Source organism: Myodes glareolus, chromosome 9 (genome assembly GCF_982192425.1).
Source record: "Myodes glareolus chromosome 9, mMyoGla1.1, whole genome shotgun sequence".
In the NCBI taxonomy this organism is placed as follows: Eukaryota; Metazoa; Chordata; class Mammalia; order Rodentia; family Cricetidae; genus Myodes; species Myodes glareolus.
Genome location: NC_142034.1, coordinates 39,778,388 through 39,805,675, shown reverse-complemented (window position 1 = coordinate 39,805,675; position 27,288 = coordinate 39,778,388). Strand labels below are relative to the sequence as shown.

General features: G+C 44.8%; 1 protein-coding gene across 2 annotated transcripts; it reads right to left on the bottom strand.

Annotated features, from left to right (window-relative positions):
- Nucleotides 1-8,439: 8,439 nt before the first annotated feature.
- Nucleotides 8,440-22,019, bottom strand: LOC125397697 (schlafen family member 2-like). 2 transcript variants are annotated; one of them, XM_087910185.1, is made up of 7 exons: nt 19,683-22,019; nt 19,441-19,520; nt 14,635-14,774; nt 12,520-13,562; nt 10,846-10,962; nt 10,163-10,254; nt 9,803-9,935 (listed from the first exon to the last, which is right to left on the bottom strand). In XM_087910185.1, exons 3-6 carry the CDS (start codon nt 14,727-14,729, stop codon nt 10,211-10,213), a joined length of 1,299 nt encoding a protein of 432 aa, XP_087766311.1. In that variant the 5' UTR covers nt 14,730-14,774; nt 19,441-19,520; nt 19,683-22,019; the 3' UTR covers nt 9,803-9,935; nt 10,163-10,210. The 2 variants fall into 2 exon arrangements, with proteins under 2 accessions (XP_087766310.1, XP_087766311.1); XM_087910184.1 differs by lacking the exon at nt 10,163-10,254 and having other exon boundaries at nt 8,440-9,935.
- Between the last annotated feature and the right edge of the window lie 5,269 nt (nt 22,020-27,288).

The following is a 27,288-nucleotide window of genomic DNA, read 5'->3' as shown; positions in this document are numbered from 1 at the left end:
CACTCGTATCTTCACGGAGACTTTATAATCAAATATATGCCAGGACAGTGAAGGAAGCTCTGGGTCGACTGAGCTACCCTCATGCCCTGCACCTGACACAGACAGAAGCCTCTGCGATTCACTTTGTACTTCCATAAAATGGGTTATCTGTCCAACCCAGCAAATGAAGACAAAGTCCTTGCCTCCGAGTGTTGTGAATGACCTTACTGCCTTCTTCAGTGAAAGCCGAGACACAGTCTCCAAAGAGCTGGAGCCCACAGCATCCACGTTCCAGCTCCTCTGCTGCCCTCCCAGCTTTCTTCATGCTCACTGGCTGTCAGCGAGCTTACACAGGGCATCTGCTCTCCCAGGCTTATGATTAAATGACTTAGCCTATCGCTACACATCGTTATCAACAGCCTGGTAAAGGGAACCCAGCCTTAAGCATCCCCAAAATCCTTCTAATAAGCCATTCCTGAAGGGTTTCAGGACAGCAGAATATAGCATTGAAATGAGTTTGGAACATTCAGGATTCCTAAAGGAGATCTGATATTAAGCCTTTTCTTTCCTGATACTGTGATTTGGACCAAGGTCCTCACCAGCAAGTGCTATGCCACTGAGATATAACTAAGCCCTTTTGTAAAGGTAACTTTTATTTTGAAAGGTAGGTTCTCACCAGTTACCCAGAACCTGGAACTCTCTGAGTGGACCAAGATCTTTCAATTCTCTTGCCTCAGCCTCCCAGAGGAGTTGGCAATACAAGTGTGAATCACCAGGCCTGGCTATGTCTTATTTAATTTTTAATTTTTTGAGACTGGATTTTATGTGTGTAGCCCAGGCTGGCCTCCAACTTGCTGTGTAGCTGAGGATCACATGGAACTCCCAACCTTCCTGCCTCTATTTCCTGGCTAGGCACTATTTTACCAAGGAGCTGCATGTGGTTTTAATTAAGGACCTGAGGACGAAATGATCACACTCACAGGGACACCGCTCTGAGTAGAGTCTGACCTGCTTAGACAGATTTCAGTGAGAAAGCAGAACTGGGGACTGGAGCAGCTGATACAGCGAATGGTGGGGTCCTGTGTTGTCCTGCGTCTTTCCCAAGAGCGTGAAACCATTCCAACTGCCGGATGTTCCCCTCCTCCATGTACAGACTATTCCACATATACATATATATTACATGTACCCCAGGCTAGTGCTGAACTACGTACATATCCCAGGATGACCTTCAGCGTGTGTGTGCCTATGTGTCGAAATGAGAGGACAAACCTTAGAATCATCCTTAGAAATGCTGCCCCGCTCTTTTGAGAGATGAAATGCTCATCTGCCTGAAGCTTACTAGTTGGGCCAAGCTGTCTAGCTGGGGAGCCCCACGGATTCTTCTGTCTCGACCTCCCCAGCACCGTGACTACAAGCTTACACTATCATGCCCAGTTCTACGTGAGCGCTGGGGCTCAAGCTCAGATTCTCATGCTTGCAATGTGCTTTACGGACTGAGTCATCCCTCTCCAAGATCTTATTTGTGGTTATGAGACACAGTCCCACGTAGCTGAGGCTGGCCTTGAACGTCCCAACTTCTTGCCTCTTCTTCCCGAGGGCTGAGGTCACAGGTGTGACCCCAGTTTACACAGTGCTGAAGATGAAGCAGGGTTCTGCCATCACTCTGCCGAGTAAGCTTCAGTCCCAGCTCTGGTTGGCTTTGGTTTCTGTTGGTCTGTTTGTTTTTAGGACACTTTCTCTAGCACAGACAAGACTGAATTCACATATGTAGCCCAGCCTGGCCTAGAAGTCATAATTGGTATTCCTGCCTCAGCCTCCCAAGTGCTGGAATTATAGGCAAGAGTTATTACACTTAGTTAAGTTTATATCTTCCCCCTCAGATTTCTATATCTCTTGCTACTTCTCTTCTCCTTCCTCCCAATATATATTTTCCTTGTGTCCTTCAGACCATGCATCTTGATCCCATTCATTTCTCTGTCCCTTTGTATCTGCCCTCTGCCCTTGCCATCTCCACCCCAAAATAGAATAAAATAAATTTTAAGAGAATAAAGAAAGAAAGAAAAAGGAAAAATCTCATCATGGAGGCCAGAAGCTGTAGTGTGACACAGTGAATCACTTAGTGAACACTTTTGTCCATGTGTCTTTACCTGCAAGTGTTCGTTGCAAAGAACACCTAAATGGTGTCTGTGTGCGTGAGTCATGTGCATGCACACCTAGAAAAGCTAAGAATGGCGTCAGAACCTGAATTCTGGTTCTCTGGAAAAGCAGCAAGCGCTCTTAACTTCCAAACCATTTTCTAGGCTCTTCACATGGTGTGTGTGTGTGTGTGTGTTAAATAAAGTACATTTTTTTTAAACAGAGTCTCACTCTGTAGCTCAGGCTGGCATGGAGCTTGCTTACTATATAGTTCAGCAGGCTGGTCTTGAATTTGTGGGAATCCTGCTTCAATTTCCCAAGAGCTGGGATTTTCAACATTTTTTCATGTGTTTTTTTTTTCCTTATTCAATAATCTGACCTCAGTCATCAAATTCAGTTTATCAGGTCCAACTCTAAGAATCTTTATCCACTGAGCAATCTGTTTGGCCCTATTCATTCTTCATATTAAAATGAGAGGAAAGAACAAAAAACAAACCAAGTTGTCAAATTCTAGGAGCTGTTATCGTCTTACTGTGAAACTAGTTAAGTCACACCCAGTTCAGTTTCAGAATGAGTTAGACAGGTCCTGTTCTCCTGGATGGCTATGAAGACACCATTGTGTCGGAAAAGAAATACAAAGCCTGGGGGGGGGGGCGGGGTGGCACATGCCTCTAATTCCAGCACTCAGAAGGCAGAAGCAAGCTGATTTCTGTGAGTTCTAGGTCAGTCTGGTCTATGGAGTGAGTTCCAGGACACTGAAGGTTACACAGATGAATCTGATCTTGGGGAGGAAAAGTAAAAAAGAAAGAAAAGATACAAAATCCAGCAATATCTACACCTCGGGGATAAAGTTCATTTAAAAAACAAAGGGGCACAAGTCTTTAGAATTCAAGCTACTTGGTAGGCAAAGACATGATGATCACTTGGACCCAGAGTTCCAGGCCACCAGGGAACACACAATGAGAGCCTGTCTCAAAACAGTAAAAGCACCAACCACACCAGGGCACGCCATAAAGCACCTGTGCCCAAACGTTTTGTCTGAGTACACGGAGGATGAACCCGGGCAAATGGCACAGGAGAGGAGTCTGCTGGGAGCCGCTCCTTCTGGCTATGAGGGAAACAGGCAGGTTGATATGCACTGCAGCAGCCTCTCATTTGTTGCCCATGACCTTCTATCATCTTTCACCAAGTCCTCGACGTCACAAACACGGTGAGCTTTTCACAGTGCAAACTGTACAGCATGGCTTTGCAGCAGAAAACTACTCAGCGACGGACTCAACAGATGGCTAACAGAAATCAGTCAGGGCAGGCGGCAGACACCTGGCATCCAGCTCTTGAAAGTTCAAGGCCAGCCTGGACCATGTCCTAAATTATTATTTTTTTTTTTACCGCCTCTGCTTGTTGACAAAGCAGTGGTCAGCCTCTGGTCCAGAAGCTTGCCTCTCCACTATGCTACTGGTGTACGCTCTCCATGGATCAGGCCTTTATGAAGTGGAAGTCTGAGTGATGCTCAAGAGGCAAACCGTAGCCACCTACCTCAGGTCCCAAAAGTTCCTGTCACTTCGCAAAGGAAAACACATTTAATATGGCACCAGGAGCCTTGAAGTCTCAACTGCTTCTGTCTCCTACCTGAGGCACAGATCCCTCTCCCCATGGCCAGTTCACCCTGAGCGCCTCTACTTGTATTGCAGGTGAGGGGCCTTCTGGGATTTGCTTTCTCTGCCAGTTAAAGAACTAAAGGCAGGAAAACTATGGAGCACAGCAGGGAGGGTGGTGGAGTGAAATCTCAGACACAACAGACCACAGCAACAGAGTCTGCCTGTAGAAGGCTTTTAGTAGGGGTAGGGAAGCATACATACAGAGTAAGACAGACAGACAGAAAAGACGCTGAGCAGAGCAGAGGGGGCCTCAGGAAGCTGAGGTCCTTTCTCTCCTTGATGTCTGGGGGCTCTTAAGGGTCTTCCACCCCCATTTTATGACTATTCAGTTTGAACGAAGACAGTGCAGCTGATAGATCCGTAAGTCTGAGGAAAACACATTCTGGTCTGGCTTTGGTCTTGTTGGACTGGTCCATAGGTGGTGGTGGGGTCCTCCTGGCAGGAGGAAAAACCCAATAGGCCTTTCTTTGAAGCTGCCAGGCTTTTGTCTCAGGTCAGGAGGATGAGGAAGAAGTCACCATCTTGTAATTTCACCGTCTTTATGATCTATAGTCATAGCCTCTCTCCTTGTACCTTCCCCATGTGCAAGAAAAGTCCTTCCACCCTCTCTTCCCTCTTGAGCTCCATTTTGGTCTCTGACCATTTCTTCCAGGAATCCTTGCCTGTGCTGTTTGTTCTTTCATTTTTTTCCTCCTCTTTTCCCATTTACGTCTTTTTCTTAAGCTGCCTTCCCTTTAACCATACTGATTAGACAGTACACAGCCCTATAGTCTGAGGAGGATAGAGAGGTGGGTGCTGGTGTGTCAGGTTTTGCAATGGGAAAGCATCAGGTGAGGCCAGAGCAGCACCAGGCAACCAGAGACTGAAGACACCGGGGTCTGCTTCCATTGTCTCCCCAGCTCAGCTTCCTTCATCAGCCTCCTATCTCCTGATCGTAAGTGCTCTTCCAACAAACGCATGATCAATACATGAATATTCTATCAGTGTGCTCACTTCTGTTTCTTTGTTTTCGTTGCTGCTTTTCTTTTTTTCTTTATTATTTTTTATTGAGCTATAATCCTTTTCTTCACTCCCCTCCCTTTCTTCCCTCTCCCCTTCTACCGTCTCCCATAATCCATACACTCCCAATTTACTCAAGAGATCTTGTCCTTTTCTACTTTCTGTGTAGATTAGATCCATGCATGTTTCTCTTAGGGTCCGCTTGTTGTCTAGGTTTTCTGGGATTGTGAATGTATGTTAGTTTTTATTTGCTTTATGTCGAAAAGCCACTTATAAGTGAGTCCATATGATATTTGTCTTTCTGGGTATGGGTTATCTCACTCAGTATGATGTTTTCTAGATCCATCCATTTGCCCAAAAATTTCAAGATGTCATTGTTTTTTTTCTGCTGTATAGTATAGATTATGTAAATGGACCACATTTTCCTTTTTCATTCCTTGATTGAGGGGCATTTAGGTGTTTCCATGTTCTGGCTATGACAAATAATGCTTACCATGAACATAGTTGAGCATATGTCTTTGTGGTTTGATTGAGTATCCTTTGGGTATATACCCAAAAGTGGTATTGCTTGGTCTTCAGGTAGGTTGTTTCCTAGTTTTCTGAGAAGTTGCCCTACTAATTTCCAAAGCAGCTGCATCAATTTGCACTCCCACCAGCAATGGAGGAGTGTTCCCTTTGCCCCACATCCTCTCCAACATAAGCTGCCAGTGTTTTTAATCTTGGCCATTCTGACAGGTATAAGATGGAATCTCAGAGTTGTTTTGATTTGCATTTCTCTGTTGAATAACGATCAGAGCATTTCCTTAAGTGAATGTTGAGCATTTCCTCAAGTGTCTTTCAGCCATTTTAGATTCCTCTGTTGAGAGTTCTCTGTTTAGGTCTGTACTCCATTTTTTTTATTGGATTATTTATTCTTTTGATGACCAATTTCTTGAGTTCTTTGTATATTTTGGAGATCAACCTCTGTCCGATGTGGGATTGCTGAAGATCTTTTCCCATTCTGTAGGCTGCCTGTATGTCTTGTTGACCATGTCCTTTGTTTCACATAAGGTTCTCAGTTTCAGGAGGTCCATTTACTAATTGTTTCTCTCAGTGTCTGTGCTACTGGGGTTATACTTAGGAAGGGGTCTCCTGTGCCAATGTGTTCAAGTGTACTTCCCACTTTCTCTTCTATGAGGTTTAGTGTGGTTGGTTTTACTTTGAGGTCTTTGAAACATCTGGACTTGAGTTTTGTGCATGGTGATAAATATGGTTCTATTTTCATTCTTCTACATGTTGATATCCAGTTATGCCAGCACCATTTGTTGAATATGCTTTCTTTTTCCATTTTATATTGTTTCCTTTCTTGTCAAAGATTGATGTTTGTAGGTGTGTGAATTGATATCTGTGTCTTTTATTTGGTTCCTTTGGTCCTCCTGTCTGTTTCTATGCCAATACCAGGCTGTTTTCAGCATTGTTATTTTTCATTGCAAGTAGATGGCATTGCAGACAACCTCAAAAGTTAATTTTACAATTTGCATCAGACCTGGGACTCTAACTGAAATGCTCTGTCTCTTTAAGAGACAAGCCACGCCCACTCCCTTCCTGCTTGTAGCCTCAGCCTCTGGCCCCCCCTTCCCTCTCTTTGAGAAGCATTCTCTCTCTCTCTCTCTCTCTCTCTCTCTCTCTCTCTCTCTCCTTCTCCCTTTTTTCTTCCCCTCCATAATACCAAATAAAATTCCAGTTCCATTCTGTAGGGTGTGTCTATCTCTTTGTCTCCCACCCCCCTGCCTATCCCTTTATTGCTGCCAGGGACCATCCACCTTCCCTGCCATGTGGTCTCTGGGACTGACTGCTTTCTGGTCCCCAGCAGTCCTGGAGACTTGCTGCAATCCATTACACTAACAACCATAAATAACCCCTGATTTCTTTTAGGAAAACAGTCAGATTTAGGTCAATTTAATACATTATGTGCCAGTTAGTGTGAAGTCTTCCTTATATTCAACTTAAAATGGATTATTTTTCTTTTTAGAAATAGAATTTCAGAGCTTCAGATAAGTTCAAGGTCAAAATCAATCTAGAGAAATATCTTAAGAAGACCAAAATAGGTTTACTTATTTTGACACTAGGTGTATGAGTGTTTGCTGCGTGTATATGACCACACCCTGCCTTAGTCTCTCTCAAGACAGAAGAGTATAACAGATCCCCCAGAACTGGAGGTAGAGATGGTTCTGAGCTACCATGTGGGTGCTGGCAATAGAACTCGGGTTCTCTGCAAGAGCAGCCGTGCTTTTAACTGCTGAGACATCGCTCCAGACCCTAAAATGGACCTTTTGAAAAATTAGGAATGCATAAATGTATGTATGTATGTATGTATGTGTGTAGATGTGTGGAGGGTGGTCATGGACCACAGCTCCACGTGGGGTCAGACAACAGCTTACAGGAGTCAGTCCTCTCTTTCCAGCACTGATCCCTGGGATTGGAGCTCAGGTCCTCGGGCGACATAGCAGAGACCTTCGCCCACTGGGCCATCTCACTGTCCCCCACACTTCATTCATTTGTTGATGGTTTTCTAATGTGCCTGACACCCTGACCCTTCAGTCAAGCTTGTCAGCACTACTACTCCATTACCCTTTCCCAGGGCACCTCTCCTCCCCACACCAGTACAGCCTCCTCTACACGGTTTCCTGCTTCCTGGTTTCCTAGATTAGCCAGCTCCCATCCTGTCTCTCAGAGGTTTAGTGAAAGATAGCTGCTTTCACTAAATTCTCTGCTAAAGAACCTCCCATAAGTTCCCACAAACTTGACAGTACATCAGTCTCCAAGACAACCGTGTTGTCCCTTGACATACTCTCATGAACTGACCCTTGATCTTGCCTCCTTTTCCAAGTGTCTCCAATAGAGCTCAGACTCAGGGTTGTTTGTAGGTGGTGGCAGAGTGGTAAGGTGTCTTCTAGGCCAGTTCCTGGGGCTGGCTGTCTCAAGGGCAGTGCTCCTGCTGCACTGCTAACATCTCCTCTGACTTCCTTGGCCTTCAAAGCTCTGAGGCACAGTTCTGAAAACCACAACCCCAAGTAATCAAAACATCTAAAACATCAGGTTAGAAATATTATTCTGGAAAATAATGAGAATAACAAGGCATTGGTGATGTTTTCAAATGATTATTTATTTTAGAAACATAAAAAATGGCAGAACATTTTGATGGCATCCAGTTTTGGTAAGTATAACTTCCCAGATATAACAGTGAAGCTTTATCAAAGAAAGATGCGTGCAGAATTGCATTTAGAAAGACACAGATCTAAGAAAATATTAGATGACAAATGAATTAGATTTTTAAAATAAATTGCATTGATTAAGAAATAGATGAAAACAGAAAACATGGCTTAGAATAACTGGCTTCTCTGAGCGCCCAGCCCATAGCCCGGTCATACAAATTCTCATTATGGTCAACCTGCCCTTTGATGAGCACCATCAGAAGTCACAACAGGCACCACGGCATATATAATCACCCCTAGGGGCCAAATGTTGAGAAATTGTATCCTTCACAATTGAAGATGTACAACAAGGACATTACTTCCTTTATGAAGGAAACATCAACATTTCAAACGCACAATACTCGCATATAAACTCAATGCTGTAAACACCTTCACAGGTACAGCACAGACAATACTACAATTCGAATATAAAACAAATGTACTTCGAATCGTAAAAGAACAATATCGATTTCTTAAAACCATATTATCAAGACTTCAAAAGGGAACAATGTTATAAAGAGAAACTGAGGCACATGCTATAGTCCCATAGAGAGTACTTGCATGTCCTCATTCCTGACACTTGTTGGCCTTTTGAAGCCTTACATCAACAGATACACTGTTTTCTTAAGACGCAATGTACAATTGTATTTTTATACGCATATTTGATCTTTCCGGAAACCTCCATATTTACTATTTGCTGCTGTGAGCAGTGTTCATTTACTTTCTGCAAACCCTGCGCCTTGGCTCTGTGATTTGGGACCTGTGAAAAGTCCTTCTTAGGGTTGTGACACACAAACCACAGATTTAACAGCAATAGCACACACAGCTGAGCAGCAACACTGTGACCAAATGTTGCACTACAATGCCTTCTTCATCATTTCCTTCACAATCTTCTCTAGGGAGAGTGTCTTCCATGATTAGAGTCCCCATGCATTTCCTCAACAAGAAGAATGGCTATGCAGATTGGGACAATTTTTGGCCTTTTGATTATTTTCTTAAGTATTTATTTTGAGGCCTGGTCTTTCTTCACACCCCTTGCAGTCCTGGAACTCTCCGTGTAGACTAAGATGACCAGCCTTATTCTAAGAACTGGAATTCAAAGCATCAATCACATCCCTTGGCTTAGGGACACATTTTTAAAGCACTATTTTACCATTGCCTTCTTCAATGGCCAATCCCTTTCCCAGAATTTCATTTCTATTTTTGTTTAGTTATCCAAAGACGTATTTTCCATATTTTAACAGAATGAGAGAATATTATCACCTACAAAACGTGAACTATCATGGAACCAAAGTCCATTTTCTATGACAGGCAGTCTCAAACATGAGTTAGGACAATCCTCGAAAAGTAAAGTATCTAATTCTATGTGTTTAAAAGTTCAGAGGCAAACTGATCACTACAGTTTAACCTTGGTACACTGGTCCTAAGATTTCATCAAGTGACTTCTCTAGGTCCCTTACTGTCTTAGTTGTCAGACGATACTTTCTGGGGTAACTTATTATCGATCTTGAGTCATATAGAGACACTGCCCTATGACCCAAGTACGTTATCTTTATCGCAATACCTATTTTACCAGTGAAACCGCCAAGATTCACCAGCTTCTGCTTTAAAGTTAGTACAGTTTGTTTACAATCGTTCTTTATCTTAGTGCCCAGGTCCCTCAGAACAGAGCTGTCGCCTTCCAGCTCCTCCTCTCCCTGGACAAAGCTGTGCAGGGTCAGGAGACTGTCCTGGGAAATATGAAGCACATTCAAGATGACTTCCTGCTTCCTCTGCAAGCCCAGACTTAAAGCCCAGCTCTTAGAGATGATCAGCCTTCCCTGACGAAGTGAGCCCAGCTCCGTCTGAAGTAACTGCCCATATCTTTCATGTTCTGAGCACAGCTCCATGCGGAGGCCTTCTGGAGGGCATGGCACCTTTCTAGACAGCACTAGAAAAATAAATAAATACACCAAATTATAAAACAAAAATATCATGAATGTCCTGTATGAGCTATCACCAAACAGCTGGTTAAGTCCCACACTTTGCATCACAACCCAGAAGGTGAACACACAAGACACCAAACGATAATTCAAGAACAGAAGGGCAGCAGCGCAAGGGGGACTTAGAAACTCAGTCTCTGCAAAGAGAGAGCTTTGGAAGCAGCTGAACACTCACATTCTTGCTGTTTCTATAACATGGTGCAGCAGGAGCCTGCTCTGGTACTCAATGAATCGGAAGAGTCAGGGGAGCAAAGGACAGACCTAGTGCTGAAGACAGAAAAGTCAGGCATTAGGAAGCACCAAAGAGGTGATGAGACAGGAGGAAAGCGAGGAGAAACAGGATGGCTCCACAGAGCAAAGGAGGGAGCAGAGCACATTCCCAGAGCTCCAGTGGTGGGGAGAGGATGCTCAAAGGAGAACACAAGGTAGGCTAGACTTCTCTGTGAGCACAGACTGGCAATCACGGCCATAGGGTCAATCCATAGTTCTTGAAAATCTGTTTCCAGTACAGGAATTTGAAGAGACACTGTCACCTTCTACCTGTCAGGTTGACATTGGAGAGGAAGTCCGTTTTGTCTGTCCTCCTGTGTCAGAGTGTTACATGTAGCCAGGTGCTAGTGTGTGTGTGTGTGTGTGTGTGTGTGTGTGTGTGTGTGTGTGTATGTTCTGGTGCTGGCAGGGTGGTATGGGGTGGTTAATGTTTGAGACAAAGTTATTCTAGGGACCTGAAAGGGACCCGACAGCAAATCAATTCCAATGCAGAAAGCCTGGAGACAGATTTCAGCACAGAGACCCATTGAGGCGAGGAGGCCTGAACACAGTCACATCAACCAACCTAGGAAGTCACATTACCACTACCTGGAAGGTGGGCACTCTGTTGCTGGGCTTCTGGAATGTCAGTACCAAAGCAGCTACAGAAACATGGTGGTGGGCTGCTTGATTGAAGGGTCTGTTTATATTTTTGCTTGGAGAAACCTGAGAAGACAGAAAAGGTAATTTTAAATTTCTCACAGGTTATACTGTTCACTAACTAGAGCAATGTGTTTTAATAGTCCAAGTTGAACTGTGTTTTCCTAAGAGAAAAAGGGTTAGATATTGAGGTTAGATTTTGAGGTCAAATGAAATTTGCAAAATTCACTTTTGATGATAGTGAAGTTCTCAACAGTACACTTACATAAAGCATAACTGCAAAAAGCGCACTAAGAGTTCCTGAATGTGTTAACAACTAAGTGGGTCTGCTTTACTTTGTACTAAGTGACATTTAGACAGACATCCCATAGACCATGCTGGTGCAAACCCACAATGTGAACCTTGTGCCCCAAGTGCCTCACCACACCCAGTTTATGAGTTTACAAACCAGAACGATTGAAACCAGGGCTTCACGGATGCTAGGCAACCACTCTGTCACCTCAGATATGTCCCCAGGTTTGGTTTCTTTTTAAAGCTGGTAAATCCAGAAGGAATGAAAGCTGGGAAAGAAGTGGGTTTGTGCAGAGATGGGGAAGCTGGCACTGGGAGAGTGCAGAAGTTTCTCGTGTTCATGTCAGCTGGGCATTCTTAGTCGAAGGGAGTTAAAAGGCCAGCATTCTTACCTTCTGAGAAAAATTCAGGGTCCTATTTTGTTTACAAATGACAGGAGTAGGAAGTTTTAAGGCAGAGGCACAAATGGCATTAAAGAGGTGAATAAAAACAAAGGAACAGATTAGATGGTGGGGTCTCTGAACTGAACACAGGGTACCACAGGACCCGGGGTAATGGAGACAGTCTATGGTGGGCAAGCGCATCAAAATGCCTAAACAAAGGGACATTCCCTTTGCTTTACTCGGTTTTCTAATGCATTTGTCACTGTTAGTGAAGGATGAGGGACACAGAAAGTTGACTCTGAGAAATGGGATCAATGCAGTGGGAGCCTGGGGTGGGCTCCAGGAGCCTTCGTAGGAGGAGGGGTTTGGACAGACAAGCTAGATATAGTCTGAAAGAGGCAGGGAGAACTCGATAGGCAACTCTGGGTGGATGCGCAGAAATTCAGGAAGCAGATAGGACAGCGTCCATGTGAGGCTCTGCTGATCAGCTTTCTGATGGAAACGGACACTCCAGTGAGGTTAGGACTGGAGACCACTTTCAGGATTCTGTTATAAAAAGTTGAGCAGTGTTTTGCCCACGGCCTGAGTTTTGGTAGGGATTTCAGCTTAACCCATGGTGGGAGGTGACAAGACCCTTGAAGGACATTATGAGACCTGCCCCTCTTCTTCTTCTTCCTGATTCACTCCTGACCACTGGAGAAGCAGGCTGTGTCACATTTACTCCTTGTGAAGGAAATAGCTCATAGCCTTACTGAAAGCAGCTAACATACTTTCTGTAGGGAATGTCCTAAGTGGACAGAAGAAACAGGAGGTTGTGAGCTCTGGCTAGTATCTAGCAGAGATCAGTAAATGAGGAGTTAGATGTTGCCTAGGCCCCAGAAAGCAATCTTCTAACCCCCCCCCCCCCCCGAGCAAATTAGAAAGTGATTGTTACTCCCCCTTCCCAAACCTGATGTGGCTTCCATCTGGAGCTTGACCCATTCCTCTGAGGTAATACTCTTCACTTCCTTGTCTTCCACGTGGCAGGACTCAGGCTCTTCAGCGAACACAGCACAGCAGAATCTCTCCACTCTGAGTGCACACACATAGGAGCACACGGTTCCCTGTCTGAGGACTGGGATGAATTTGCATGTGTACTGTATCTTCTGCTTCTCCTCACAGAAGTGACCGACAGGTAGCTTTCGGATGCACTCCTCTATTTCACTCTCTAGATTCTCAAGATCTCCTTTCTCTGCTTCAAAACCAATTATTTGTCGTTTTTCCAAATCTAAACCAATGAACAAATATCCCCCATCAGTGTTTGCAAATGCAGAAACAGTTTTAGGAAGAATCTCCAGAATGTTTTCTTTAGGGGACATTTTAACTTCTGCATGTTTGGATTTAGTGAAACAGAATGGCTCCTCTAGGGTCAACTTTTCTCTGTTAAAAAACGTGGCAAGGCGTTTATCAGAGTCACATAATCCAGACAAGCTCTGTCTTGAACATGACCTCCCTTCAGAGTCTTTCTTTGCTTTGAGGGACAGCACTGCAATAGGACCTTTCAGTTCCTCTGAAGTTGAGAAATGTCTCACATAGAAATTGGTTTTCAAGGTAAGAACACGCTGACCAGAGACATCCAGGATCCATGGTTTCACAAAAATTAAAAAGTACCCTTTGTTCTGCATGTAGTCTAGATATTTATGCGAAAATGAAAGCATTTTATGAAATGATTCTTCCAGATCCAGTCCTACTCCATCTCTGATGAAGCTGTAATTTGAATTCTTAACGCGAGCCTTGACCACGCCCCCTCCAGAATTCAGCAGAGCGCACACAGCCTGTGAGATACTGTGGGCCTCTCTCTTTCTCAGTTGTGAATCTTTCATTGTCTTCCTAGTCTTCTCTCCCAGTGTGATTTCTTCTACAGACAGAACCAGTTCGGCATAGTCCGTCTCCTGGTCAACACTGATGTTCATTTCCTGAGCACTTGCTCCCTTTTCCAGATGAAGTTCTTTCCTGTAAAACAGACAGAGCCATTAGAGCAGGAGCCAACCAGTGAGAGCCAGCTCTGCTTTACAGAACACACAGCACAAGCACCTGAGCTGCTCTGCATGAGTCAGTGTGAAGGTCGGACCTGATGTTTTGTTTATGGGATGTTTGACAAATTTTGAACTGACTACAGTAACTTGTGAACTTGGTAAATTTTCACATTGGTTGTTGTGATTATATATAATCCTCTTCTCGACGTTTTAAACTAATAAACTTCTTTGTGTATATTCATCATTTATGGCCCTGTGTTATATAAGGGACATTTAGAAATTTTAGTCTATTTATTTTACTACTTTATGCGTATGTGTTTTTTGCCTGCATGTATGTATGTGCACCACAGGTGTGCCTGGTGCCCATGGAGGTCAGAAAAGTGTGTTGGATTCCTCAGGATTGGAGTTGGTGGTTGTGAGCCCCCATTTGAGTGCTGGGAATCTGCCCCGTGTCCTCTGTAAGAACAAGGGCTCTTAAGCACTGAGCCAGCTCTCCAGCCCCTAGAGAAGGACATTTAACCTAGGTGAGTGCTGCACACTGAGTATATTCTCCTGTCTGACCTTTCTTTGATGTCCCCTATGCCCACTTCAAAAATTCACATCTTCTTTCCTGTCTTATATATACATATGATTTTATGGATGTAAAACCTATAAATTCTAGGAAATACAACCAAGAGGAAATGTCTGAGATTTGTCTCTCTAGCACTGCCTTGATTCATTGAGTGTGAGCATGTCCCATGGTCTCCATTCCCCACAGTGGTTGGGATGACACTCAGGGCTTTGCATTTGTGAGGTGAGCATTCTCCATGGGGCACACCACAGTCCTTCCTTCCTCACTCTCCATCTCCCTCCTGGTGTGTTTTTTAGGCTCTTGGGTCTTGATTTTCTTTTTTCATTTTCTCGGGACTTTTGTTTCTAATCCTGTGAAGTCTTCTTTGTACCATTGCTTAGGAGCACTCTGTTCTGTCCTAGGACTCTGAGCTTCTGACTTTCCTTCTGGGCTGCTTCCTAATTTCTTCCCACCATGACAAATCAGTTAGTTCACATACCTTGAGTCTTTCAAATTTGCCGAGAGCTGATCAGAGGGCTCTGCGAGTGTCTGTGGATTCACACCTTTCACCGACATTGGGCTGTTTGGAGGCATTGTTTCTTTCAATAACTTCTCAACTGCTTTCTGACACTCTGCTTTCTGGGGACAAAAACCGTGTTAGTCTTCGTGATACCAATGCACATAATATTGGACTCTTTGTTTTTTGTTTGTTTATTTGTCTGTTTTCAGTTCCTCATGTAGGTTATTTTATCACACTGTGAACACTGAGATTGAATTATTTACTAGAAAAACCTATTTCTCCTTGTGACGAGACTCAGCTCTAGCACACACCTTTAATCCAAGAGTTTTCTGCTTGAATCTTGTTAATGGGAGTAAATAAAATGAACCATAGTTCAAGAGGTGGAGCAAGCAACCAGTTGATAAGGAAAAAAGTCCATAGACAGTGAGAGGGAGTCCAGAAGATGAAGGAAGAGAGAGACGCATAGGAAGTAGAAGGGAGGGACATTCATTTGGGGAAGTTTTAATTGACAGTATAGGAGAAAACTCCTTTTTTGAGATGTTGATAGAAGAGGAAGCAGTTGCCCCTCTAAGCTGGGTGACTTTCACCCCAGCATCTGACTCTCAAGTCTGTATTGGTAAAATTGAATGATTAGTTAAAAACAACAGCTCCTTTAGAAATTCCCTGGCTTAGTGGTTTCATTGGTTTTTTTCTTCAGTTTACAGGTTTGTGTTTCTGTCTACTCAGTCTAATATTGGGCATTTCCAAATATTTTAAAAAATTCAACTAGTGTAGTTTTGAAAATCCTGTTTGGTTCTTTCATATGCTATTTAATTAGTGAATTCATATTCCAACGTGACCATCCTGGTCCCCGTCTTTCCTGAGAGTAGTTCTCAGAACCCCAGCCAGGGCAACTCCACTGTGCAATGGAGCTGCTCTTCCCTGCTCCACGTGACAGACGACAGGAGCACACAGCATCCGTCCACACCAGGACAGTCCTGCTGATGTCAGCAACTCCAACAGCACTGGACACCTGGCTTAGTGCTTTAGAGCACTGACTGCTCTTCCAGAGCGCCCTTGCTCAGTTCCCACCATGCACAGATGATGTGGGATTCCCCTCTGTATGCTGTGAAGATATTGTTTTTATTACCATTGGTTAAATTTTTTTAAAAAAAAAAAAACCTGCTTTGGGCCTATGGCAGCGCAGGAGGGAGCAAGGCTGGAATTCCAAGCAGAGATGGAGGAGAAAAGAAGGCAAAGTCAAGGAAATGCCAGGCAGCTGTCAAAAGAGACAGATGCTGGAGATTTATCCGGTATGCCACAGCCTTGTGGCAATACGCAGAATAATAGGAATGGGTTCCTTTAAGATGTAAGAGTTAATAAGAAGCCCAAGCTAACAGGCCAAGCAGTGTTTTCATTAATATAGTTCCTGTGTGATTATTTTGGGTCTGAGCTGCTGGGAAATGAACTGAGCAGTCTCAGCCTACACACGTGGTACTTCATACATGTGGTGCCAACACATACACGCAGGCAAAGCACCAATACACACAAAAATAGTTTAAAATTGTTTTAAACACAACTTTCCCTTGATGATCATATACTTGAATTACTACTACACTCAACCTCGGCCTGAAGAGCTTCCCTCTGCAGCGGTCAGTGGTTAATGCAGAGACTCATCACTGCTCAAATGTTGGGAAGAATTGGCTACTGAGTTCCCCTCCTTAAATGAAAAAAAAAATATGGCCCGCCCTGTCAGTGCAGAAGACGGCACATGAAGAAGGTCGGGGCTGAGAGCTGGAGCCGGAGAAACGGGTCGTGTTGAGGAGAACTTGCTGATCTTCTAGAGGACTCAGGTTTGCTGCACTGCACTGAGTGGCAGCGCATTACCATCTGCAGCCCAGGACCAGGGATAAGGATCCTCTCCTGACCTCTGTGTACACACACACACACACACACACACACACACACACACACACTCATGTGTGTCACCTTCCTCTTCACAGCAGCCGAGTAGCTGACTCAAATAGCCTGTCAGCAGGCGAGTGGATGAGGAGCACACGGCTGGCGATGCACAATCCAGCCGACTACATCCTCACTCTGTACTGAGGGTTTATTCAGCCATAGGGACGAATGAAGTGCATCGTTGCAGGAAAGTGGATGGAGCTGAGGAGTGTCATAAGGGAAGTGATACAGAAAGACAGACATCACGTGTTTACTCTCACATGCAGAATGAAGCCCCTAAAAGGTATTAAAGTACAAGGGCCGGAAGAGGAACAGGAGGGGAGGGGGAGAACAGAGAATAAAGAGGGGTTCCCATGACCAAAGGACATCTCGTGGGTGACAACGTCAGAGTGAAGCCCCTTATTCAGTAAAAACGAATACCAATCAATAAGAAAGAGGCTCCTGTAGAGGGAAAACATCACCACCACCAACAAATCAATTTTCTCAGCATGACTTCCAGCCTGAGGTATTTTGAACTGCAGCTGCTTTGCTGTACTGACGCTAGGGGGCACTCTCACACAAAACGACAGCGAAGACACCTTGGACAAGGGGAGCTGCAGAGATGTGGGAGGATAAGGTGGGGCACTTCAGTGTCTTGGCCAATGGCAAATAAATGCAACTCTCCTAGCCTGTCCCTGTGGTGAGCTAACCCCACTGAGCTCATCTGACTTCAGGGAACCGAGTTTGCCTGAGTCACTTGTGCTGTCCTTGCCAGCTCGGTGTGGATGCTCAGGATTCTTTTATGCCCTGTAGAGTTTTAGCTCTCTGAGTATGTTTGAGTGTGCTGTGTGTGTGTATTATAGCTGAAATTTTTTGAATGTTTTTTTCCCGCTGTGTATGTCTGTGAATCACTAATATCCCTGGTGTCTTTGGCAGTCAGAAGATGACATTAGGACATCTGACTTGGAGGCACAAATGGTTGTGAGCTGCCCTGTGGGTGCCAGGACCAGGTCTTCTAGAAGAGCAGCCAGTGCTCTGAATTGCTGAGCCATCTATCCTTGTCAGTCTTTCTTCAGCCTTCCTTTCTTCTTTTACTAACGTAAATGTCATGGATTCAGAGTACAGAATACCCATATGAAATATGTACATATTATGGGATGGTTAAATTAAGTTAATTAACTTGTGGATTATTTGATACAAATATGATAAAACTGTCATTTTGTGTGAAGAACACTAAACACCTACTTCTAGAGTTAGGCCTGGTGGTGCATCCCATAATCCCGGTACCCAGGAGAACAAGGCAGAAACTGCACAACTTCAAAGTCAAGCTTGGAATGTAGAGTGAGTTCAACATCAGCCTGAGTAACTTAAGCGAAACTCCCTCTCCAAATAAAAAGTAATCAGAGGATTGGAACAGAACAGCTGCCCAGCATGTCCTCGGCCCTGCCTTCAACCCTCAGCACCACAAATACGAAGTCTAATTTTGGTGTCTTTCCAGGTAGAACACACTACTGTTTGCTGCAGGCGCCCTGTACTGCACTTCTCCTCTTACATGACAGATAGTTGATAGCCTTTCAGCATGCGAGCCCCCTCCCTGCTCACTGCCACCCTAACTTCTCCTGTCATCTGAGTTTCTGTAGATTATTTATGTAAGTGAATTCATACAGGATTTCCCTTTCTGTGCCTGGCTTATTATACAGATCATATTGTCATTAGGTTCTTCCATGTGTTCACAAGTGACTATATTTCCCTGCTTTTAAGGCTCCATCTCAGTCCGCTGTATGTGTACTACATATTCTCTGCTTCTCATCCATCCATGATTTCATATTTTGACTTTTTCAAAAATGCAGCAACAGCCAGGGACATGCAGCTGTCTCTCTGCCATAATGATCTCATTTCCCTGGACAAGCCTAGTGGTGTCTCTCACTAGTTGAGCTGCCACTGTGTTCTCCAAGTTACCCACTCTAATTCATACGCTCACCCACACTGTGCTGGGTTCTCTTTACTCCACATCTGTGACAACATTTCTGTTTCATCTTTCTGGTAACAGTCACTGCAGAATCAGGAGCTGGAGAGACAGGCTCCATCGTTAAGAGCACCTGCTGCACTTACAGAAGACTCAAGTTCCATACATGCACATAAAATAAATTAGTCTTATAAAAAGTAAGGATGCTGAAGGATAGCTCAGCAGTTAAAGCACTGGCTGCTCCCCCAGGGGACCTGGTTCAGTTCCTAGCATTCACATGATGACTCAACCTTCTATACCTCCAGTTCCAGGAAATCTGTCACCCTCTTTAACTCTACAGAGGAACAGGCACATACATGGTGTACATACATACATGAAGACAATAAATAATAATTATTATAAAATAATTATTTTTCTAGTATAAATATAATAATTAAAATAATAAATTGCCCAGTCATTGTGACAAGAATAAATCATATTTCACTGTTCTTCTTGTACCTCCTCAAAGATTATGACTTTAAATTTTTGTCAAGTATCTCTTTGGCACTTGTGAATCTGCATTGAATGTTTCCCCTCGCCTCTATCCAGCTGTGGACTCCTGAACTGTTGGGGGTCTGGGACATCTCTTCTGTCAGCACCCTAGCTTTGGGGTCTGAAAATTATCTTTTTAGCTCATTTTTAGCTGAAGTGTATCTTTAGTGTGAGTTCCAATTTCATTCTTCTCTGTGTAGAGATCTTTCGTCAGTTTCTGGTTTTAGGGTTAGTTCTCTAAGAGGATGGGACTCTGGAGATCTACATAAACCCCTCTTCCCTGCCTCACCAGCCAGACTTAGACCAAGCATAATTCAGCACCCTTAATCCTTCCCTTTCCCCAAATAGAGGAAAGCATTTGCTCTCACCAAACTCCTGCAGGATTCAGGTCCCCAAAAGTCTGTGCGTTGGGAGAAGAGGTTGTGGAGATGCCAAGGATCCAAAGATCCTAGAAGAAACAGAAACTATTCAGGGTTTACAGGAAACGTTGTGTTGTTGAATCATCAACTCTTACTCATCGCGGAATAGACAGGACCTGCTCTTGGGGTGAGGACAGAAAGAGAAATATAATGAGTCTGCAGGATGCTGGCGTGAACCTGCCTCACCCTACCTTGTGCTGGAATCTAGTTGCTTGAAGTCCTTTTTGCTCAAGGGAGGGAATTTCACGTTGTGCAGCCTCCTCCAGAGCAGGAGCCCTGCAAGGACGAGAGTTCCTTCAGTGCCGAATGTGGCTTCTCCTGGATAAATACTTAACCTTCATGAGTTCTGGTTTTGTTTCCTTGTTGTTATTGTTTGTTTCATACTTCCATAGAGGGAATAAAGCAGTTTTGTTCCTTTGTCTTCTTTCTCTCTCGGCCCAGAGTTACCCAAATTCTGTTCCCCAACCTTGTTCCCACCTCAGCCTCCAAAATACCCATGATCATGGGCACACCCATCACTCTGTTGTCATTTCTAGGGCAGAGTTCAATCTGTTAGCATTTGACTTAAGCCTCTGCACCTATGATGTTCTTCTTAGCATAACTGTTGAAACATGCTGGTGTTAATTTTTCACAACTTCATGAAAGGAGGGGGGAGTGCTGGGCCGAAGCTCAATGGCAGAGGTCTGCCCTGATGTGTGGACCGTTCTGGATAGAACACCATGCAGCACATCGATTAACCTACAGCTGAAGGAAGTACCATTTCACCGACATGATGAGCTTTCTTTCCCTCATGGGCAAGTTCATCATGGTTTGCCATCCTGGCAAAAATTAAAGCAGAAAGTTTGGAATTTTGTTTTGCTCTGCAGTCATGTTTCATTTACAATTAGTTTGTAAAATAATGATTAGCAGCTTCTGTCAAAACCCTGAAAACTGTAGCTTTTTAAAATGAGTCATTTGATTCACGTATGTATGTGTACCACACTTGTGACTGGTGCTCAGGGAGTTCTGAAGAGAGATCCCCGGAACTGTAATTAGGGATGTTGGTGAGCCACCATGCTAGGAACTAAACCCAGGTCCTCTACAAGAGCAGCAAGTGCTCTGAACCTCTACACCATCCCAGTGCCTGTAAATTGCTCCTCAATTCATATTCATGTTAATGCATCAGTCCTTCTTACTATCACGACAGCTGAGATTGGAGAAGGCTTCCAGGCCGTTAGAGCAATATATATGAGGATCAGACACCATCATAAATGAGGCATGAGGATAGTAATCATATCTACTGATTTTTATTTATAATTCATTTTTATTTATGTATTTTGAGATGGGATCTTTCTATGTCCACTTGGCTGACCTCGACCCATCAGACTGGCCTTTAACTCACAGAGATCCACCTGCCCATGCATCCTGAGAGCTGGAATTAAAGGCATGAGTCAACCCTCCTGGCCACAGCTATTGAATTTCATTAGGCCCAAGGGTTCTCTCATAAATATCCTCAAATCTACATGTAGATGTGGTGCAGGGATATAAAGATTATACTGGGAGGTGGGAATCTTGAAAAGATACACAAAATAATTAAATCACAGAAAACAAAAATAGAATCCTGAAGTAAAACAACCTTGTGGGAAAGAAGTTTGTTTTGACTCCAGGAATCCAATTCAGAATAAACCATGAGGATGCATCTGAATCGTGACTTGTTTTACAAGAAGGTAATATTATCTAAGACTGCAAAAACTATATAGGAACACTAAAGAAGTTTCTGGAAGCTGAACTACTAGGTCAAGTGATAAAACTGCTTATATATTTTATATTCACCATTGGGGTTTCCCCAACAACAATTTTCTCTTGGGCAGGTGTGTGGATGCACACACAGTACCTGATAGGACACAGGCCTGGGGTTCCGTATCTATTATAAACCAGCACGTTCCTCTATGTTCTCCAAGTACCCTGAGTAAGGAGGAAAACACTGTCCCAAGTTGAGTTCAGACTGGCCATACATTCAGATAGGTCCCAGCTAAGGAAAGCATTGAACACGCTGCTGAAAGTTCCCAGTAAGGCGAAAGACAGAAGTCTGGTCTCCCAGGAGATAAACAGCGAGGAAGCCAGAAGTGTGTGATCACTCAAATGTAGTCTGAATGCCTAACCATGATGTTCATGTGATGTAACTGAGCTAGAAACTCGCAGGAAGTTGTGTGTTCTCACTCTGATGAGCATTCTGGTTCACGGGAGAGCTACTTAGTGTGTGTTAGCGCCAGTCAGTACCAATTTCTACACAGGAGAGCAGGCCCAGACGTGAGTCACTTTGCCCAGTGCCCTGCCAGAGATCCTCATCTCCATCTAAAAGGCTGCAAGGAGCCAAGCATGGTGTTGGCCTTGGGAACCTGCTGTGGGCATCCTGAGCTTGAGGCAGGCAGAACACACACTGTGAATCACAGGCTGGCCAGGGGTACACACTAAGACCCTGTCTGCCTCCCTCCCCTCTAAAATACTAAAACAAAACCTCATCCAAACTACACTGGGTCTAAAGCAACTGTACTGCCGAGAAAGAAGCAGTTTCCTTCCTGCCCAGTTTGTAGTTGCAGCCCCACCCTGTTCTCTGCACTGCTGAGCAGTCTCAGTTCCTCATTCCTTACCAGCCCCTCCTGTCCTGCACCCTCCTTACCAGGTCCAGTCCTAAGCCAGCACCCCTAGATCACCATCCACAATGAAGGAGGCAGAAGTCATATCTCACACCGAAGTGCAAAATGACAGTGACCCTAAGATTATAAAACCTGAGGGTGATACCATGCAGTCACATTTAGAGGAGCTGTGGGCTAGCCTGGGACAATGACCATCTCAGTTCAAGGGCCCATCTATGAAAACTGACTATGGTTCATATTCATTACCTTCAGGCATACGGCTGCCACACGGTCCTTCAAAACCAAGGCAGACACCAGAGTTCACCAATTCCCAAGAGTGACATAAAGCTCACTCAAGTCCTGGAACCCTGGGTCTAATTTATCAGGTTTCCTTCTGACATTGTAGCATTGAGTTTGGGGACATTCTCTCAGAAGGGAACTGGGGTTCAGGGTGTCTAGTCAGCTCTCTTTGGAAGTAAAGAGGATGACGTTCAGTTGTCCTTCCTTTCCCACAAATGCAGGTTGGTAGGAAAGCAGGACCTGCTTTCTGTGGAACATAAGCAAACACCCCAAGCCTCTAAGAGAGGAAGACATTTGCTCTCACCTCAGCTCCAGTGACTCCCAGGTCCTCAGCAGCCCGTGCTTTGACAGAAGAGTCTATGAAGATGCCAAGGAGTCAAGATTCCTACAAGGAAACCATGTTGGGTTTACCTGAGAGGGATGGGTTGTGCTGGCAACTCCCCCACTCCACATCCCCCAGGTGTCAGTAAGCAGACAGGCCCTGACATTGGGTGGGAAAAGGAAGAGAAAGACAGTGGGGTCAAGGATGCTGCAATGGACCTGGCTCACTTACTCAGTGTCCTGGAAGCTGAGTTCATTGAATCTCAGAACACTGGTAGGCTTCCAGTTGTTTCTCTTGTCCAGAGATGAACAAGGTATACATTGGGTGGCTAAAAACCCCCCTTGACAGTCTCCTAGAGAGCAACAGGCTTATATATAGCCAAGGTGTGGTTGCTTGATGCCCTGAAGTGGACTGGTTTTATGAAAAAACTGTGCTGTACGCTGGGACATTGAGCATTGCATCACTCCAGGAAGTATGATGGGGAACTTCCCCGCTCTGTGTAATCCTCACTCAAATGGACGAAGACAAGAACAAGAACAAACAAAATGCGAACAAATGTGAAAGTGCGGAGAACACAGGGACCAGATGAAAGGAGAAGGGCAAAGGGAGGGTAGAGGTTCAGGGGAATTTGTTCCTATCTAGTAAATACTGTCATGAAAAACATTCTAACTTAATTTAGAAAAGAAATGGACTGTTTGTGGTCTCTTAGCAGGAGCACCAGCCCTCTGTCTTTAGCAGCCAGCCCTGAGCAGCCTAAGCCCCAGAGCCACAAAGGGCAGGTGCTGGAGGGCTGGGAGGAGGAGAGCAGTGAGTGTCCTGGGGAGAAGGAAGGGGCCTGCAGAGGGCTGCTGTTAGCCCTTGGGCACCTGGCAGAAGCCTTCAGACAGAAACCTGGCCAGCCCAGCCTCCTATGGCTACTAAGTCACCACAATGTCTGTGTGCCCTGTGCCACCCCTTCCCCCATTTAAGAGACAAGCGCCAGCAATTCCCTCTCCCTTCTTCTTGTTTCTCTGAAGAGGCAGGCAGGCCTTTGAGCCTCTGTCTATCTCTACTTCTCTCTCATCTGTCTCTCTGCCTCTCTCTCTGCCCCCCAACCCCAGTGCCTCTCTCTTTCCTTCCTTTGTACCTGTCCCCAGAGGTCAGTCTCTCCCCTCTGCTCCTGCCTTTCCCCATTCCTTTTCCCCAATAAAATGCCCTCCATTTCCTCCTGTCTGCTGGCAGTCTGAGTCATGCTGGAACTTGCTTCAAAAGTGGCAACCCCAGTCACCGAACAAAAACTGCCTTTCACCTCAACTACTGCCAAGATCCTCTTCAGACCGTGGACAACAGGACACTGGGGAGTCGACTGCCTTGAGTTGTCGCCTAGACAAAGGCAGGCTGGTCCTCCACCAAATTCCTCATCCCTGTTGGAACTTCTGCGACCTAGCAGGCCTAGACCTAACAGCAGAAGACTGATGTTGCCCTGAGACCTCTGCCCTCAACTAGCATGGAGGACTCTGGGGAGTAGCTGTCTAGGTAGCCAGCAAGTGAGCATCTCTCATTTTCAATCGCTAAACTCAGGTAAACATTACACTTCTCAGAACACTGATGCCCTTTGATCACTAGTAGCTTTGTCAGTTTAACAGCAGCAACCAAGGCTTCAGCTGCCTCCTCAGGTCTCTGTGTGAAATTCAGGTCACAGGCCTCACTTTCCTAGAGTTAATACTAAATCCGGGCACAGTTCCCCTTGCTCCGAGACTCAAGAAAAGAGAAATCTCAAAACATATTTCCATGTAACCTTTACCATTCCTTTATTTAAAAGAGCTCACTTTGCACTGACTGCCCGCAGTGCTCAGCCCCCTGTGTCTCCTAGTGAATTAGATAGAAAGACGGTGTTTGAGGTGTGAAGTTTATGTGAGGGTAAGACAGCTTAAGATGTGCGGATCTCAGAGTGTTTCAGGGTCTAAGAAAGTGACTTAAGGTGTGTGAATGCGTGTTATGAAGGTCTGAGGATGAAAGGCTTAAGTGCCAGTGAAGAGAAAGTGATTTAAGACGCTTGAAGAATGAAACACGTTTCTCTCTCTCATTTTGCTACTGTGATATTAAGACTGCAAAAGTTCACTGTCTTCACAGTACTCGATGGGATTCTGGTAAGCTAGTAACCTAGCGCTGGTGAAGAACTACACACCATACTACCACCATGTCACCATAGCCACAAGCTCAGGACTTTAATTCCCTTAGTTGGTTCTAACTCTAGGCTTAAAAGGTCCTTTGCATTGTGCTACAAACATCTGTCGCAGTTTCCTGGGCAGAAGAAAGGGCGTTAATGCTTTCAGTGAAAATCATGTCTGGTGTGAGTGTGAGTGTGAGTGTGAGTGTGCTGCCGTTTCTCACGTGTGTAAAAGTTATCTTTCCCACACTCACAGAGTTCTCGTAGGTTCCAGGGGGTCGGCTGGGATCCACCTGAACATCTCAGATTCACTCCAGATAAGTACGATCCCCACTTTCCCTGGTCTTGTGATGACCCCTCCCTCAATTATAAGGACCTAAGAAATTTTTTTTCTCTAAACTTAACTTTTATCTTCTGTCCTGCCAACATCTTCCTCAGTCCAAGCAGTGCCAGATGTTTCCACAGAGTGGGCAGAAATGAAACAACCACATACATCAGGATGTCGTGGCCAGCACCCCAGTTTTTTTAGGTCCCCAAGCGTTTGATACTCACAAGTCAGCAGGAAGCAGTCTTGAGAACTTGGTGCCCTCACTTCCTGTCCCCACTTGCCATCCCTAATTCACTTTTTATAATAAGCAAAGGTAGGAATGTTAGCATCCAGGCACCTGCATTGTCCTTCCCCTGAGGACCTGGCAGGATGCACTCAGGCAGTACCCTGGCCAGCCGAGGGTTCTATGGTTGCTATGTCACTACATAGTCTGTGTGCACGAGCCATGTGCACAAGCTATGCGCTCCCCTTTAGAGACAAGCTCCACTCGTTCCCCCTCTCTCTCTTTCCTGCTGCTCCTCTGAATGTGCAGGCAGGCATTGGCCCTTCTCTCTTGCTCTCTCTCTAACTCTCCCTGCCTCTGTCTCTCTTCCTCTCTGCCTGTCTCTCTGTCTCTCCCTCTTTCTCTCTCTCTGCCTTTCTCTTCTCTTCCACCACTCCTGTCTCCAGAGTCCAGTCTCCCCTCTCCTCTCTTCCACTCTTTTCCCATACCTTTGCTCCATTTAAAAGAGAAACAAACAAACAAACAAAAAACCCAAAAACCCATGTGAGCTCTGTCACATGCGCCTTTCTCTCATGTGCTGCTTTTAAAATGATGACAGGTGCTGTACCAGTGCAGGCAGAGGGCACCCCCCCCCCCTTAGCCCTGCAAGAAAAGACTCCAGTGGCCCTAAGGAGTTTACAGCCTCCTACTGCTTTGCTTTCTTTGGAGCTCTTTTCAAACTCAATATGACCACACATCCATTTTTGTTTTTTCTAGCTCTTTCCCTCAGTGAGTAATCTCAGGAAAACACAAGCTTTTCGGTTTCTTTGATTTAAGGGTTTTTTTTTTTAATTTAGGGTGGGGTATGATTTAGTAAATATATATATTAAACAAAGATTGGCATACCCATCCCCTTTAAACTCTGTCACTTCCAGTGCCCAGAGACCTCAGGTTTGAATACACAGGGGACAAAATGCCCAGATTACTAGGGACTCTGTGGGGTGCATTGTTTGGTCTCTGAAGTTCAACCCAAGCCCCAGTCCGGCCTCAACTCCCTGCTGGTGCAAGTGCAGCCTAGACTCTCACTGTCTGGACAGGTAGGGGCTGCCTGTGTGAGAAACTGAGTGAGTGTGCTCCAGGCCACTGCTGTGGCAGAGCGGGGAGAGTCACCAACTCCTCACTTGCTGAATTCTTCCTAATTATATATGAATCTGTTTCCCATCTCCAAGAGAATTTGAACAAACAACTTGCCTGGGGAGTTAAAAACCCAGATTGTTGGAGTTTTGAAAGAGTAGAAGACCCCAGAAGCCCTGATCAGTGCAAGCGTCAGACACTGGCGGATGCAGGCCTAAGGCTTGAGAAGGACCCAGCTCCATTTTGCCTCTGTGAGGTAATGCAGTTCCAGGCAAAGGCTGAGGTTGGCTTCCTTTCAATTTCCCCACCTTTCTTAGGTTTTGTTTCTTAGAAAATGAAAGCACAGTTCTCTGTTCTCCTCTGCCTCCACCCTACTAACCTGAGTAAGCAAAGTCTACTTCCTGTTGGGCAATATTCGTCACGTTACAGTAAGTATGATATCATGAGATCCGGCTTGAGACTGAAAAAACTGTATTAAAATACACTAAATCCCTTGCAGAACAAAGGGGGGAAAGGTTTAGATGAACTCTAAACTGAAGCATAAATCTAATCTCATCAGTAAAAACCAGCAGTCAGATATTGGGGTAAAAACATGAGAGATCAGAGAAGCAGGGGACTTCCTGCCTCTTCCACTCCTCCAACGAAGAAAGCCTAGATCCCCTCTCCACCCTGCCTTATCCCTTCCTTATCTGTCCTGCCCAGTCCCATAGCCATTCAGTCCCAATGAAACACATTAATTATAACTGG